The following is a 17,233-nucleotide window of genomic DNA, read 5'->3' on the forward strand; positions in this document are numbered from 1 at the left end:
ATCAACGTCGGTAGCATTCATGTGCTAATTAGAGCTATTAGCACCTTCGCAAAGGCGCGATTAACCACGCCCCCCGACGATGGTTCGTTTCCGACGATATTCGGAGCCGGCGAAGTTCCCGTAAACTTGCTGTAAATCGCCGAAAATCAAGGAACTTCGCGGGGATTTACGGGTCGAAAATGTGGCTTTTCAACGACTGGAGCAGCGGGCTGGAGAATCAGGCAGAAACCCCAGAGCGTTACAGCTTCACATGTCCACAGGGGCAGGACACAGCCAGCGCTCTGCCTGGTGGGTGGCCTCCGGGACGCTGCCGGCAAGGACAGCTTTAATATGTGTTTTCCTGATGCGAGAAGAAATGGAGTAAGCCCCCCGCCTTTGCCCACTTATTATATTTGTTCTGTTAATCTGTTAAAAACCTGGATTAGCAATTAAAATTCTCGCATCCACAATTGGTTGTGGACATTGTATTGTACCCAGGAGAAAATTTCTGTACCACTTGCTTTTCCAAATAAACAATAAATATAAAAAATAAAAATTAAAAAAATCAATGGATGGGAAACCCTATTTATTTATTTTTTTTACTCTTTTCACATCACTACCTTGAGATCATAATACACTCCAGTGCAAAACATTTAATTCTCAGTAGGAGGCTGGAATCCATTATTCAATACCTGAGGTCTGCAGTGTACACTGATTATTATGAGATTACACTTTGTAATCTGACACCTTTCTTGACAACATACAACATATAACTTCAACATAAATATGTCTTTCAAAAGATCTACATACATACACATTGCAAAATAAACAAATGAAATAATGTCCAATACTGTGTTGTTGAATTATATTCACTGGTATCAGCTTGACCCACATTTCACTTGTGACTAACAGATAGCAAATGAAAGGTTTTGACATAATCAATCAATGTTTTGTCATATGAACGCTATCATAAAAAATAAAAGTCACTGTTTTTGTTGAGAAATTGTTTGAGTGAAACATATAATTTGAAAGTCATTATTTGATTGCAAAGTTAACCACAAATGATTGATTAGTAGGGAAAAGGATGATATTTGTAACAATGTTTAAGCCAAACCAACGCATGAAAAACCTTTTAAACCAGAAAAGAGATTCAGATACAATTATTATTATTATTATTATTTTTTGTCTTTTATTTTTATTTATTTTTATTTTATTTTCATTTTTACTTGTTTTGGTTATTCATTTTGATTGATTTTTTGAATAACCTGAAGGTCCCCCCCCCCTTTTATTTTTCAGGCTGTTCATTCTGATTGATTTTTGAATAACCTGAAGGCCCCCCCCCCTTTTTTTTTTTTGTTTTTCAGGTTATTAATTCTGATTGAGTTCTAAATAACCTGAAAGTCCCCCCTGGATTCTGCAGAGCGACTGGAGATGTGACCTCTCAGTCTGCCACTGCAGCTGTTGACTCTCCAGCTGTTTCTGCACCTCTGTCAGTGAAGCCTTCAGCCTGTTGGTGTGCTGTGTCCGTGCAGCCAGGAGCGTGTCTTTTGCACTCTGGAGTTCCTCTTGCTGCTTAATAGTTCTCATCATTTCATCGATCTTATCGTGAGCCTGAATTTCAGTAACTTTCATTTCTCTTAGCTGATACTCCAGTTTTCTCATCTCTCCATATTTCTTCAACTCAAGCTCCTGCTGGAGATCAGAGTTTCTTTTGAGTATTTCCCTTAACTTCTCCATCTCATCTATTAAGGCCTCATTTTCTCTCTTCAACTTGGTCTGCTCAGTTTTTCTGCTTCTGAACTGCTGGAGATCATCCTCAGTAATGTAAATTGTGGTCTTCTGGGGAGAATCCTGCACACTGTTAGTGTTCTTGACCTGCCTTTTTTGTACTTCTTTCCGCTCCATCTTGGCGGTCTGCTCCGTGGAGCTTTTGTGACTTGTGTCGTGCTGGGGGCAAGCCTCCACACTGCCACAGGCCTTGATCATGTCAGCCTGCTGTGGTTCAGCAGGTGCATGCTGAGGGGCGATGTGGCACGGTGCTGCCGAAAGCTTCTCCTGTTCGTCTTTGGGAGGGGTTTTATCCCTCCTCTGTGACTGAATGGTTGTCACAGCAGGGGTAGCAGCCTGCTGTGGAGCATCCTGATCTGGCCGTTGTAAGATGCGATACCTGGGCATTATCTTGTATTTCTCCGTCTGGTCGTTATTGGTGAAATGAGGTTTATCTGTCCTCTGTGACTGACAGGCTGGAGCCTTCTGTTGGATGGGGCCCCTTTTACAATCAGTTTTCACAGCCTCTCTTGCAGGTGCTTTTGCAGGGAGGTGGGGCCCCTGATGTGGTGTCCAGGGTTTTTTCCTCAAGACAGGGCCCCTTGCATATTCACGATCCACACGAGCCTGCTGAGTCGCACCTGATGATGCACCCGCGTGTGGTACACTCGCAGGGGTAGCAGCATGCTGTGGAGCATCCTGATCTGGCCGTTGTAAGATGCGATACCTGGGCATTATCTTGTATTTCTCCGTCTGGTCGTTATTGGTGAAATGAGGTTTATCTGTCCTCTGTGACTGACAGGCTGGAGCCTTCTGTTGGATGGGGCCCCTTTTACAATCAGTTTTCACAGCCTCTCTTGCAGGTGCTTTTGCAGGGAGGTGGGGCCCCTGATGTGGTGTCCAGGGTTTTTTCCTCAAGACAGGGCCCCTTGCATATTCACGATCCACACGAGCCTGCTGTGTAGCACTTGATGATGCACCCGCGCGTGGTACACTCGCAGGGGTAGCAGCATGCTGTGGAGCATCCTGATTTCGCTGTTGTGATGTGCGATACCTGGGCATTGTCTTGTATTTCTCCGTCTGGTCGTTATTGGTGAAATGAGGTTTATCTGTCCTCTGTGACTGACAGGCTGGAGCCTTCTTCTGGACGGGGTCCCTTTTACAATCAGTTTTCACAGCCTCTCTTGCAGGTGCTTTTGTAGGGAGGTGGGGCCCCTGATGTGGTGTCCAGGGTTTTTTCCTCAAGACAGGGCCCCTTGCATATTCACGATCCACACGAGCCTGCTGTGTAGCACTTGATGATGCACCCGCGTGTGGTACACTCGCAGGGGTAGCAGCCTGCTGTGTCGCACCTGATGATGCACCCGCGCGTGATACACTCGCAGGGGTAGCAGCCTGCTGTGTCGCACCTGATGATGCACCCGCGCGTGATACACTCGCAGGGGTAGCAGCCTGCTGTGTCGCACCTGATGATGATGCACCCGCGCGTGGTACACTCGCAGGGGTAGCAGCCTGCTGTGTCGCACCTGATGATGATGCACCCGCGCGTGGTACACTCTCAGGGGTAGCAGCCTGCTGTGTCGCACCTGATGATGATGCACTCGCGCGTGGTACACTCTCAGGGGTAGCAGCCTGCTGTGTTGCACCTGATGATGATGCACCAGCGCGTGGTACACTCGCAGGGGTAGCAGCCTGCTGTGTCGCACCTGATGATGCAACCGCGCGTGGTACACTCTCAGGGGTAGCAGCCTGCTGTGTTGCACCTGATGATGATGCACCAGCGCGTGGTACACTCGCAGGGGTAGCAGCCTGCTGTGTCGCACCTGATGATGCAACCGCGCGTGGTACACTCTCAGGGGTAGCAGCCTGCTGTGTTGCACCTGATGATGATGCACCAGCGCGTGGTACACTCGCAGGGGTAGCAGCCTGCTGTGGAGCATCCTGATTTCGCTGTTGTGATGTGCGATACCTGGGCATTGTCTTGTATTTCTCTGTCTGGTTGTTATTGGTGAAATGAGGTTTATCTGTCCTCTGTGACTGACAGGCTGGAGCCTTCTTCTGGGCGGGGTCCCTTTTACAATCAGTTTCCACAGCCTCTCTTGCAGGTGTTTTTGCAGGGAGGTGGGACCCCTGATGTGGTGTTGACATTTTTTTCCTCAAGACAGGGCCTCTTGCATATTCAGGATCCACACAAGCCTGCTGTGTAGCACTTGATGCACCAGCTTGTCGTGGTGCACTCTCAGGGGTAGCAGCCAGCTGTAGAGCATCCTGATTTCGCTGTTGTGGTGTGCGATACCTGGGCATGGTATTGTCTTTCTCCACCCGGTCTTGAGTTTTATCCCCCCTCTGTGACTGACAGGCTGGGGCCTCGACAAATTGCTGATGATTAGCAGTCATTGGATCTTCAGACAGAAAACCTCTGGAAAATGCAATCCTTCTGTCCCAGGTAAACATGCTGTCTAGGAGATGTGGTGCCGGCTGGAACTTCTTCTTTCCTTTGTTCCCACCTTTTCGGTTTTGTTTTCCTGTGGTGTTCGCCATCGAGAAAACTTGTCTCTTTCTATTCAATATATAAGAATTCTCTACAATACTCTGTATCCCTGTACGAGGAACTGCTCTCTCTGAGTGTGAATGAGTTTTTTAAGTTCTGGAGTAAAGTGATGATTTAGATAGAGAAGTTGCACCTAAAGTAGTCTTGTGTTTCCTTTGATTAAAGCCATCAAAGCAATCAAAGGCAATGCTATGGTTACCATGTGCCTTTGATCATGAAAGGAAACAGAATGGAATGATAGAAAGTTGGTTACCATGGAAACCAAGTTTAATCACATGACATGGCCATGTTTTTTTTTGTTTTTTTTTAAATGAGATGGCTATACATGAACTTAAATGATGCTAAAAAGTACCATAATCTTCTATGTGTGTCTATATATAGAGAGAGACACACACACACACACACACACACACACACACACACACACACACACACACACACACACACACACACACACACACACACACACACACACACACACACACACACACACACACACACACACACATATATCTTTTCAGACAACGTGCATACGTCACAGGCAGTAGGACTTTATCTGTTTGTGCTTGGTTTGTACATATTTTATGATTTACTGTTGCATGCTTTTATTTGTGTGACTTATTTATTATGGTTTTAGGTCTGTGTTTTAGTGCATGTTGCCGTTTTTTTTTTTAAGATTACTACTGCCCGTGAACACCACAAACTGCCGAATCAGTGGGAAATTCTGCCTTCTCTTCTTCTCCCCCAACAAGTGGCCTTTCCACCAATTAAGAACGGGAAAAGAATATCGGCTGAGGGTACAGAAGAAGAGCAGGGAGAGGGACCCAGGCGGAGACTTGGAAATAGAGACAGACAGGGAGCAGCGGAGCCGCCAGAGGGGTACCGGACAATACGGGGAGGCAGTAGAGGGTCAGCAAGACGCCAAGTAGACAAACACTGCATGAAAAGTCACATTTCCGTCAATTTCCGTCACTGTAAATTGCCGTGGAAGTTCTCTCTCAGCCACTGTGACCATGAGGTGTTAAAATGCAAATGTAAATGTTGCAAAGCTATACAAATGCAAATTGAGATTTTGTGTGTGTGTGTGTGTGTGTGTGTGTGTGTGTGTGTGTGTGTTCTGTGCCTACAGAATACAAAGATTTTTTTTTTCATGAGGATTTAAAAGTGTGTTTAAATAATTTTATAGGTTACATACAGGATAAGTGTCCTGACTCTCAAAGGTCTTTAATTTTCCACTTAAATTGCTAAATCAAAATTGACAAAAAGGAACGCCTGAAAAACGCAGACGCCAGAGGGGTACCGGACAATACGGGGAGGCAGTAGAGGGTCAGCGAGACGCCAAGTAGACGACAAGTGACAACGACTGGAGCAGCGGGCTGGAGAATCAGGCAGAAACCCCAGAGCGTTACAGTTTCACATGTCCACAGCGGCAGGACACAGCCAGCGCTCTGCCTGGTGGGTGGCTTCCGGGACGCTGCTGGCAAGGACAGCTGAGGCGCCTGGAGCACCCGACGATGTACAGACCCCCACCGCCTTGGGCTGGGATGTATGCGGTCTGGCCGTCCGTTTCCAAAGACTCTGGTTGTTTTTGTTACGAAGGTTTTACACGTGCCTAGTTGGTATTTTTAGCTTAGTTTTAACCTTTCGGTGAAGGTTTTAATCATCTGTGGCTCCTTTGTTGAAAGCACTGGAAATAAATTCTCTGTACGGCATGTGTCGCTTCCTATCCTTGTAATTTAGATCACTGTCAGTGTACTCCTACCCGATCATACCTATGCAGATGGTTGTTTTTCTTGTCATCTCCTCATGAACAAACTAAATATGAGCAGGGCCTACCTTCATGCCATCACCTCCAGGTGGTCCAAGCAAGCCCATGTCTCCTTTCTCACCCTGAGGACACAAAAAATGTGAACTATGAGCTTGAGCACGACAACAGCTCAGCATAAACAGTACACAACACATTCCACCATTGCTTTTGAAATATGCGAGCTGTCTTATTTAATGGTTGAATTTCTGCTGTCCATAATAGTGATTGGGTGTTTTTCCTCACACATTTTCAATCTTCACCCGTGTATTGGTTATGATGCTGTTACAAGGCCATAGTTGCTGTAAATTATACCAAAAACCTCACAGATTTCACCGATAGCTCCTATTACTGTTCTGTAATGACCTTTAATATTTGACACCTACAATAAAACAAACAGAAAAAGAACTCATTTTATTTATTTTATGTCTTTCTTTTATTATGGAGGAGGTCATGCATTTGGTTGTGTGGATGTGTGCAGTACTGCTCCCATCAGTCTGGTATTTTCTGCACACATTTATGACTGCATGTGCACTCACAATATTTGAAAAAACGGTTTTATTGTAGCATTTATACCTTCTCTGACTGCTGACTCCCCACTCTTCTTTACTGCTTGGTGGGGGCCACCAGTAATCAACACCAACTTCGGTTTACCCTCAGACAAAACTGACAGTAGTGATGTGAACCCAGCTCTGATTTAATCCAAATCTGCATGTACACACAGATCATCCACCCACCACCTACCCAAACTAATTATTTTCTCCAACTGAGAGACCTGCACCAACATGGACATTTCACTCTACCTCTCCTGGTCCCTGTAGGATATATTGCTTTATCATTTATGTTGAGCGGTGTCAGCTTCCCAGATGATGTCTTTACTGTGTTGTACTGATATGAGTTTTTACTTTAAGATTAGGGAGGCTGCCGTCAGTCATTTTAAACATCCTTCCATGTGTGCTGTAGGACAGTGCAGCAAATATCATGGGGCATCTAAGTAGCAAAACTTAAAAGTGTAGTCATTAGAAGAATTCAGCTTTTAGCTTCTGAACTGTTTTTTTTTTTTTTTTTTTTTTTTTTAAAGACAGCTCTCATGGAGCTCAGGATTTATCAGAGGCACAACTGCTTTCACCTGAACATTTTGGACATTTTGGATTGGTCAACATTAGATCATGAACGATCGGCCATGATGTCAGTGTGTTGAAGAGAATTAAGAATTCCTTTATTCATCACATTACACACAACATGCATAGTTGAGGAGGGAAATTGTACATGCCATGCAATTGTGAAATTCTTTCCCGCTTTTTAACCCATCCATGGTCAGTCCTTCCTCCACGGCAGACCAGGAGCGGTGGGCTGCCCGTCGACCAGCGCCCGGGGACCCAACTCTCTTTGTCACCATTGGTCAGGTGGTGATCTTCTTGCATGTTTTTAGTGGGGGTATTTTTATGGAGGATACCCCAGGTGAACACGGGGAGAACATGCAAACTCCACACAGAAAAGCCCCTTATTTTCCTCGAGCAGCAGACACCAAAGCATGGTGGAAGACATGCCCCCTGCACCCACAGTGGGAATCGAACTGGGGCCTTCTAGCTGTGAGGCGACAGTGTTACCACCGAGCCACCGTGCCACCATTTATTAGTAACAAATAAATAATAATAATAAAAAAACTGAAGTCACACTAATAATGTAATAAATATTTTCCTCATTAATGATTTATTATTTCACACACCTGAAAACCATCCACTACGAACCACAATTTAAATTTTTATGACCCAGCCTACCTGATTTATGCATGATGCATGCAGGTGTAACCGTGACATGCATCACTGCCTGGCATAGATCTGCACTCTGAGTGCACTCTTCTATTGATTTTCCTGGAGTGTAATTTTTTCCTGAGGGAAGTTATCTGTATGCGTACATGTACACTGATGTGTATGCATATGTATATATGTACATATTTTGTTGGGTCTCATTAATGTGATACAGAATTTCCTGAATTTTACATTTCACCTATATTTCTAGCTAATGGTATATCAACTATTATTTATTCTTTTTTTTTACTGAGATAAACCTATTATGAACCTACCATTATTTTACAAAAACAAAATGAAATTAGCCTCGTTTTAACAAACTAAATCCAGTGAGATCCGGTTGGGTTTGGCTTTCACTGGATCTGTGTCATGTTTATGAATTTGTGTTTACCTCATTCCCCTTTTCACCTGAATCCCCCACATCTCCACGTAAGCCCGGGATTCCCTTAGTGACAAAAGTAAAAGAAATAAATCAACTGGACATCAATTCACTGACTGATCAAATGCACTTTCAAGGTGAAATTCATTACTTTGCTGATCTCCTCTCTCCAAATCATTGAATGGGCCAGTTTAGTGAACAGGTAGAACTAGTGTACAGACAATGACATAAAAAAACTAATGAATGGATGTTAAGTGAACAAATAAGCTGACTTACAATGAGCCCTGGCCATCCGGGGAGGCCAGTCTGTCCCCCGTCTCCCTTTTCGCCCTGAATTATAAAAGAAACCTACTGTTGGCTCACACATCAGAATTAAACCAGGTGTACACAAAGCCTGTGGCCTTGTTTGCACACATCCCACCTTTGGTCCTCTGTCTCCTCGGGTCCCTCTGACTCCAGCCTTCCCACGTTTTCCCTGTGGACAGATTCGCCATGTTTTTCAGTGAGGCAGACACACACGAAACCTTATGTTTTATGTGTGAGTCTGTTCATGCAGTGTCTTTCAGAATGGCTGTTTCCATTCCCACTTTTATCCCTTGAACGCACCACAATATCTGCATGAAAACTCATATTTTAAACACTTATCAAAGGCGCCATCATCACTAAGTTGTGAAAAAGTACTTGCATTAGTAATATAAATTGAGACAGTGACTGAATATTGAACTTCTTGGATTCATTTGTTTTTATTTTTACATAGAACCACATTTCATTTGCACAAATTTCACAAAAATGAAACCGAAAGCTCTTACCCTCCTTCCAACATGACCTGTCTTTCCTGGTGATCCATTCTTACCATCGTCTCCCTGTAGGGGAAAAACACAAACTGATGAGTGACAAAGCAAACAAGTTTCTTCCTGGATGACCTCTAACTGGGAAAGGAAACACTTAACCGCTGCAGACATTTTTTTGTGTTGCATTTTCGTGTTTTTGAAGAGCTGTCTGTAGTCTAATTAAAGGGACAAAAAAAACAGGCGTTTAGGTGAGAAGAGTCAGTACTGAAGAGTAATTAAAACATTTCGGCACTTCTCACACATTCATTCGAGACTGTAAGAGTGAGGAAACATGAGAGCCTTCACGGAAGTCTTTTACCAGCTGACATGCCCCCTTATTGGATGTGTGTTAGTGATTGGATGCTGCGACTGATTGGACTGACCATACTTGAGCTTCACACCGGAGTGATGACAGATAACTCAAGTGTATCGCTCTATCGCTCTCGCTTTATATTTTATTTGTTTTGTGGTTCACCATCTGGTTACAAATCTGTATGAATTTGAGGTCAAACAACAAAATGACCACAGGCTTGTCTTTTCATGATCTGTTATTTCCCTCATAAAATTTTACGATGGATACAATTGAAGCCAGATCGAGAACAGGAGTGAAACATTTTTATATCATCTATCATCATTTCCATTCAGCCACATGTGAGGGGGTATGGGTTACATAATTTTAATTTCCCTGAAACGATTTCTAGCATATGTTATCTGCATCTCTATTCACTGATATTTTGAGTGTGAAGCCATTAAGATGAAGATTAAGAGATTAAGATTTCACTTTATTAATCACTGCACACACGATACAGGGAGGAGACAGCACACACGCCATGCTTCGTGAAATTATTTTCTCTCCATTTAACTCATCCTGGTAAGTCTTCCTTGACCAGGAGCGGTGGGCTGCCAGCCGACAGCGGCGCCGGGGACCAGTTCCTCTTTGTCACCGTTGGTCAGGTGGTGATCTTCTTGCATGTTTTTAGTGGGGGTATTTTTTTAATGGAGGAAACCCCAGGTGAGCACGGGGAGAACATGCAAACTCCACACAGAAAGGCCCCTTTCCTCAAGCAGCAGGCACTGAAGGCATGATGGAGGACACGCCCCCAGCGCCCACAGTGGGAATCGAACTGGAACCTTCTACTGTAGCTGTGAGGCAGCAGTGTTACCACATGTTCCATCTAAACCATTATAACCAAGAATATGATTATATATATGCTCCAAAATCACCTGTGTGCAACATTCCACAGGTAAACAGGTTGATTGGTAATATGATAGTATCATGATTGGGTATGAATTGGGCATCCTGGAAAGACTCAGTCGACAAGCAAGGATGGAGAGAGGTTCACCACTTTGTGAACACATGATTGTGTAAAGGATATTAACACATGGGCTCAGGAAACACTTTGGAAACGTGTTGGGGGTAAACACAGTTTGTCTGCAAATGATTGCATTATGTTTTTAATTACATTTTATACATTGTCAGAGTATAATAAGACTGATACCACTATCATGCCTGTAGGAGAAATGTGAAAGCTGGACACAGGGGGAAACAACAGACCTGCTAAGCTACTGCAAGATACTTGAACTTGAGATGTTTTGGAAAACTAGAACATGACAAAATTGTTAAATTACGCATTAGGGTGGATAACAAACAACTAGAAAGTCGCTGTGGAACACGAGGATCTTACCTTCTGCCCTTTCATGCCCTGTTTCCCCTCAGCTCCTGGTCTTCCTTGCACTCCCTGCAAAGCAGCAATCGTTTTTCATCATTTTGTTATGAAGATAAGTGGCTGTCGGACACACACATACACACAATAGGTTTTCATCACTTTTGGGGACATTAAACAGACTTAAATTCATTTCCTGGAGACCTAACCCTAACCATAACCTAACTATAGGAGCCATGATGGATTTAGAGTAAACAGATAATTTTGTTATGGCTTATATATTTGCAATTTTGGTTATTTTTGATTTTTAGTTGTTATTTAATAATTATGGTGATTGTGATAGGTCACGTGGATGTGGGTGGTGAGTCATACAAATGGCAAGCAAGGCCCTACCTCAGCCTCTCAGCGACTTTTACTTTTTGGTTTCCATTAGGATAGGCCTGGTCGCTGCACTAACTTTAACTTCAACCTAGCCTTACCGTGATTTGATTGTTTGCTTTATTCTCAATAATTAATCACTTCCAAAACTACTAGTATATTCATGATCCAAAGTGTTTTTGTATTGTGCAAATCCACACACTTACAGGAGCCCCAGTGGGACCTGGGGGACCCTGGGGTCCCATCTCTCCAGAAGACCCCTGAAAAGAACAAAGTTGGAGTTGTTAAAGGAGAAAAACAATATTCCGCAGTAGGAATTAGCATTAACATTAACATTAGCGTAAGTGTTCATGCTCTTCAATAGACATTCACCTCAAACCCTGGCAGAGCTGGAGGACCTTGGATTCCTGGCAGACCATCATCACCCTGCACAGGTAATTCATTATTTAGGTAGTTTTACAGATTTTGTATCAAGATGTATTCATCAATAAGGTGTAGCACCATGCAGACATGCACTTTGTGTGGATGTCTAAGGTGGATTTGTAAATGCGATACAGTGGATACATACTTATAACATGAAAACTTACTAACCTGTTCCCCTGGTGGACCCGGAGCTCCTGGCTCTCCCTTAAGTCCCTGTGGCCCTGGTTCCCCTTTAGCTCCCGGGTCTCCATGAGGTCCAACTTGTCCTACTGGACCCTGTCATGCAGCCATCACAAAAATGTCATATAGTTACCTGAACAAATGACTAAGCCCTTTATTTAGAGTGTTTAGAGTGAGATGCTTGGTGACTGGGCTCAAACTGCAACTAAGCTTCTTTCAGTTAATGAAAAAAGTGCACACATCAGACACAAAAAACTGTACCACTTTAAAACTTCAGCAATCTATCTAAAGATGACATCTGCATTTCCTCAGCTGATGGTTATCTGTTTAAATGTTAATAAACTAAAATGCAGAGCTGAGGCTGATGGAATGGCATTCGTTTTTCATGTATTTTGTTGGTTGTGTTGTTGAGAATTTGTTGATCCCTTATCTGGGCTTCAGTCTAGAGATGAAAAGACGAGCTGATGCAGTCTAAACTCAGTGCGTCCTTTGTATTCATTCAGCAGCAGCACACCACACACTATGATGACCAGTGCAACTTAAATACCACTGCAATTAGTTCAATTTCTCTCTAAATCTCCTAAAGTGCAGTCCTCACACGAACACTTAACCTGCTGATGCTTGCTGTGATATGACAAAGGGGAAATCTTGCATTTAAAAAAGTTGCTTCAATTAGCACTACTGCCAATACAGGAAAACAAGCAAACACGCTTGACAATACAGTGAACAATTTTCTGACATTTGAGGATACTTACAGGTGGTCCCAGCCCCCCCATGTCTCCTCTGACACCACGTGCACCACTTATTCCCTATGTGCAAGACAAACAGAGCAAATGGGTTTCATATTATTTAGTGCCCTGCATAATTATCTTGTCATGTTACGACCTGCAATTCAAATTGATTTTATTTGGCTTTTTATTTCATTTGATTAACACAGCATGCATAATGCTTTGAGGGTGCAAAATACAGAGCTGGTGTGGTCCAATCCCAAGATGGTCTCTTGCCTCATCTCATCTCTTGACACACTCCACATTCATGACAGCAAACAAGGGAAAATTTCAGCAAAGATGCTGATGTGAGGATGGTATCATTGAATAAATCTGGCACAGTTTACCACTTTTGCCTCGTTCATGTCTCTCATGCTGTGTTTCATTGCACCATACTTTCTGTTTTGGCAATCTCAGCTTGTGTGATTCCATCACAAGCACAAGTTTTACTTTGCATCTTGTCACTGTTCAGTCACTGGAGTGACTGAAATTGGGGCACAGTCACACAGTGAATCTGTCCACAGACAGACATATAACACCTGGCAAAGTACTCAAAACCACTTCTGTGGTTATTCCTGTAACAATAGGCTTCTCCGGGTCCACATTTTGCGATGCCATTTGCCACTGTGGTGTCCCAGGAACAGTGACAGCGAAGAAGGCAGACAGGAAATAAGAGGGAGAGAGAGAAGGTCATGACATGCAACAAAGGGCAGCGGCTTAATGGTGCTCTGTGAGGTATTCAAAGCTTATGATCTTTATTTTTTTTTTTTATAACCTAGCCCTGCTTTTTACTTCTCCACAAGCGTATCCCTGAGCAGTCTGGTGAGCTCCTTGGTATTCATGATTGTGTTTTTTAGTCTGTAACAAACTCTGAGGCCCTTCCTGAGCAGGTGTATTGAGATTACATTGCACACAGGTGCTTCATAAATTACATGATCTCTGAAGGCAGTTGGTTGCACCTGAAAACCATATAATATTTCCCTCCACTTCAAAATGATATTCTATTTTATGTTGGTCCATTACACTCAATCCCAATGTGGAAAAGTCCAAAGGGGCTGCACGCTTATGCACGCCATGCTGTACAAAAAAAGTCGGCGTTTACCTGAGGGCCTCTTGGCGCTGGAGGTCCAGTCATTCCCACAGGGCCAGACTCCCCCTGACAAGATGGATGAAAGCATTTTAATGCCATTCCTGTGACATTTATTCTCATTTCACTGATTTCATTCAAGCAGAGCACTGCGGGTGATAAAGTGTATATGTAGGAGAAGAATTAGAGAGAGCACAGCATGTGTCTAGTGAGGCAGGGGTCCTATCTCAGCCAGGTGATTACTGAAAGCCAGCATTGATTAGTCCCTCTAACATTTTGTCACCAGCAGCTGTTCTGTTTGTCCACAGTGGCAACCTGGAGAAGTTACCAAAAGTGTACGCTCGTGACTCTTTGAGAGGTTTATTCTGCAGGAGAAGGATTTTCTTGTGAAAGTAAATTCTTTCTAAATATGCACTGATGCAGAAGAAGTGAACAGAATACCACGGCTGTTCTGCTCTTGTTAAGCAAGTGACCAAATATTATGCATCTTTTTCAAAATTACACACATTTGGATTCATTCGCTAAAACTAAGATCAAGTGCAATCTGCAATTTGGCTGATGAGGATTTTGTGTTGAACAAAACAATTACTGTGTTAATCATTAACACTGTGAGCATATGACAGTGTCTTTTTATTGAAGGACAATGATATTACCTTCGGGCCCTGAGGTCCATCTAGTCCCGGCAGTCCCCGAGGGCCTGTGATTCCCTAAAATAAGCACAAACACAGAAAAGCTGTGACATCACTTTGAACATGTGTGGAGGCAGGAAAAATGGGTAAAAGCATGCATCTGTCAGATGGATCAATTAAAGTCAATCCCTGGTGTCAACAGTTCAAATAAAGGTTAATTTAAAGGCTGCTGATAGCAGTGTGTCATCGGGAGCATCAGTAAAACCTGGGAACAAACTCACCTGTAACCCCATAAGACCAGCAGGTCCCACTTCACCCATCAGCCCTGGTTCACCCTGTTCAACAGGAAGAACATGGCATCAGGAGCAGTTTCGACTCATCAGTATTTGGGGTCAAATATATATAGCACACTTTCATTTTTTCAGCTGGCACACACAACACACCATTACCAGAAAACCGAGGAGTGCTCACCATAAGTCCAATGTGGCCCTTCTCCCCCTTTGGACCCCTTTCGCCATTTTCCCCGAGGTCTCCCCAAGGGCCTTCTCGACCAGACAAACCTAGAGGTCCAACTTCACCCTGCCGACAACAACCACAGCCTGATCAGAGACATCACTCAGAGTCAAAGCAACGCTGTCATCGTCTTCATCAGGGAACTTGTCCATTCGCCCATTTCAACAACCTAAAGTAAAGCACTACACTGACCTTGTCCCCTTTGGCTCCAGGATCTCCAGTTTCACCAGGATGCCCGACATCACCCTGCAGAGGAGACATGAATATCAGTCTGGAGTTGAGAATCTGTCTCACTGCATGTGGAACAAAAACGTTCATTCAGCAGTTTGGGAAATATTCTTATTAACTTTGTGGCAGAGAGCTGGATGAGACGATTGATACCGGACGATGAAAAATGAGGCTGCGTTGTTGTTTCTCCATCTTATCTCTTGCTGGTAATTTGTTTCGGTTTGCTTTTGTTTTGCTTGCATTCTAAATCAAAGGCTCAACCCTGAAGCCTCCACGGATGAGAAACTCCAGCCACATCTGACTGTTTCTCAAGACAGCTTTTTACATTCATTGACAAGTTGAAAAATTGCTTTTAAAAACACCAGTAATGACTTTAAAAATCAATGACACACTCCATTAATACTCTGCTGGACTCCATACACGTTTCTTTTTGTTTTTTTTTATACCCCTGATGCTTCAAGGTACATTTTGAGGTTATAGAAGGTACATTTGAAAAGCCTCGTAGCAGTCTGAGTTCAGCACTGCCATCATCGCATCATTGGGAACATTTTAATTTCATGGTTTATGTAACAGTGATGGTGCTTTAATGCTTTTCACACTGTTTTTATTAGTATTTCATGGAGCACCTGAAATACTTTCATGCTGACAATAATCTGTGACACTAACAAGAAATAAAAAAAGTACGACATGCACATCTGTTCACCATAACAGTTTGTGTTTTGCTGTGTTTGCTGGATACAATGGTGCTGTGATGGAGTCCTTAAATTCTTCACTGAATCGGAAAATCACCTCCTGTGGAGCTGCTCTGTCATTTATGAGACAGCAGGTGGACACGGGTGAGAACATCTGCAAGCATTTTAAAGTGACGACCCTCTCTGTGTAACAAGCAGGTAAACCACACAGACCTCCTTCCCCTCTGGTCCAGGCGGTCCCTGTAAGCCTTTTGGGCCCTCAAGTCCTCTCTCTCCCTGGAGCCCGGGAGGACCAGGTTTCCCACAGGACCCTACGTCCCCCTGTCAAGCATGGCGAAGAAAGAAGGCAGGAAGTCAGGCTTCTCAATGCGAGCCGTCACAGGCTTTTGTTCCCTCACACCTCAGCCTCCAGACTGTTCCACAACATTAATGAAAATCAACTTGGCCGCACGCTGCACAAAACAAACATTGTGATTCCTCAAGCTGCTTGTGTTATGAACAAACAATGGTGTAAAGACTCAGGAACGATGCTGCTGTGGTCACTGACCTGGTCTCCCTTCCGTCCAGACGGGCCTTCAGTTCCTGTTTGGCCATGGAGACCCTGATGATTCAAAAGTCAGAACATCCATCAGCTGACAGGAAAATGTGCACTGCTGGTCCACGTGTAGATGGAAATCCATCATGTTCAAAGCCTGCTGATTCTAAAGGCGATAGAGACTTTTTCCCCTCATCTTATCTACTCTCATCTCTGTCTCAGTCACACATTTTTATTTCTCAAAACATATCAGGAGTATCAGACTGAGCGTCTCCACAATAGCTGACCATAAAGTTCAGATTGGATGCTCCTGTAGATGAAATTACACGTTAAATCACAGGTTTATGACCACACTTTATTTTGAACGTATATGAGTTTTTAGCTGTAGATCTCTGGAGGGTTTTTTTCTCTGCTGCTCTATACGACTGGTAACATCATTTTTATTCCTTTACTTATTCTCTTAATGTATTATCTTTATAATAAAGGGAGTGCTAGAAAACATAAGGCAGGTGAAGAAATAAATCATTTGGAGATTGGACATATTCCTTTCTTTGCTTTATGAAACTAAACCAACCTGTGGTCCATCCTGTCCTGTGGGGCCAGCATCGCCAGGTGGGCCGGGCAAACCCTGGAGGTCACAGCATCAGTTCAGAACTCCACATGAAGGAAGGTCACATAGATGAAACTGACAACTCCAAATGCGCATGCAAACCAAAGAGGCCAGGCACTGAGACACAAGCGAGCACATAATGAAATAAACAAATAAATGGCTCGCACACTGCAGGGCCCGCCGAGTTGTGTATATCTGAGATGGTGCTGTGCACTGATGAAGACCAGTTGTGCTCAAAACACTTTGATGCAGCCATTTCTTTGTTTATTACACAGACAAAGTCTCAGAAGAAAAGACTTGTATCACATGGTTCTGGTGAACTGTGGTTTACCTTGTGTCCTTTTTCTCCTGCTGCTCCTAATAATCCATCTGCACCCTCTGGGCCCTGAGAACATCCAGCAAACAT

General features: G+C 43.6%; 1 protein-coding gene across 1 annotated transcript in view; it reads right to left on the reverse strand.

The window, feature by feature from the left end:
* Positions 1 to 17,233, reverse strand: part of LOC139349012 (collagen alpha-1(V) chain) — a 37,056-nt gene extending 19,823 nt beyond the window's left edge. Inside the window, exons 1-19 of the mRNA XM_070989456.1 lie at positions 17,159 to 17,233; positions 16,792 to 16,845; positions 16,230 to 16,283; positions 15,896 to 16,003; positions 14,955 to 15,008; positions 14,721 to 14,828; positions 14,531 to 14,584; positions 14,274 to 14,327; positions 13,636 to 13,689; positions 12,522 to 12,575; positions 11,755 to 11,862; positions 11,536 to 11,589; positions 11,370 to 11,423; positions 10,807 to 10,860; positions 9,101 to 9,154; positions 8,713 to 8,766; positions 8,568 to 8,621; positions 8,304 to 8,357; positions 6,134 to 6,187 (exon numbers count right to left, since the gene is read on the reverse strand). Coding sequence (XP_070845557.1) covers positions 6,134 to 6,187; positions 8,304 to 8,357; positions 8,568 to 8,621; positions 8,713 to 8,766; positions 9,101 to 9,154; positions 10,807 to 10,860; positions 11,370 to 11,423; positions 11,536 to 11,589; positions 11,755 to 11,862; positions 12,522 to 12,575; positions 13,636 to 13,689; positions 14,274 to 14,327; positions 14,531 to 14,584; positions 14,721 to 14,828; positions 14,955 to 15,008; positions 15,896 to 16,003; positions 16,230 to 16,283; positions 16,792 to 16,845; positions 17,159 to 17,233 — 1,209 coding nt within the window. The remainder of the gene's footprint in view (positions 1 to 6,133; positions 6,188 to 8,303; positions 8,358 to 8,567; positions 8,622 to 8,712; positions 8,767 to 9,100; positions 9,155 to 10,806; positions 10,861 to 11,369; positions 11,424 to 11,535; positions 11,590 to 11,754; positions 11,863 to 12,521; positions 12,576 to 13,635; positions 13,690 to 14,273; positions 14,328 to 14,530; positions 14,585 to 14,720; positions 14,829 to 14,954; positions 15,009 to 15,895; positions 16,004 to 16,229; positions 16,284 to 16,791; positions 16,846 to 17,158) is intronic.

The sequence above is a fragment of the Chaetodon trifascialis genome, chromosome 20, assembly GCF_039877785.1.
Source record: "Chaetodon trifascialis isolate fChaTrf1 chromosome 20, fChaTrf1.hap1, whole genome shotgun sequence".
Classification (NCBI taxonomy): Eukaryota; Metazoa; Chordata; class Actinopteri; order Chaetodontiformes; family Chaetodontidae; genus Chaetodon; species Chaetodon trifascialis.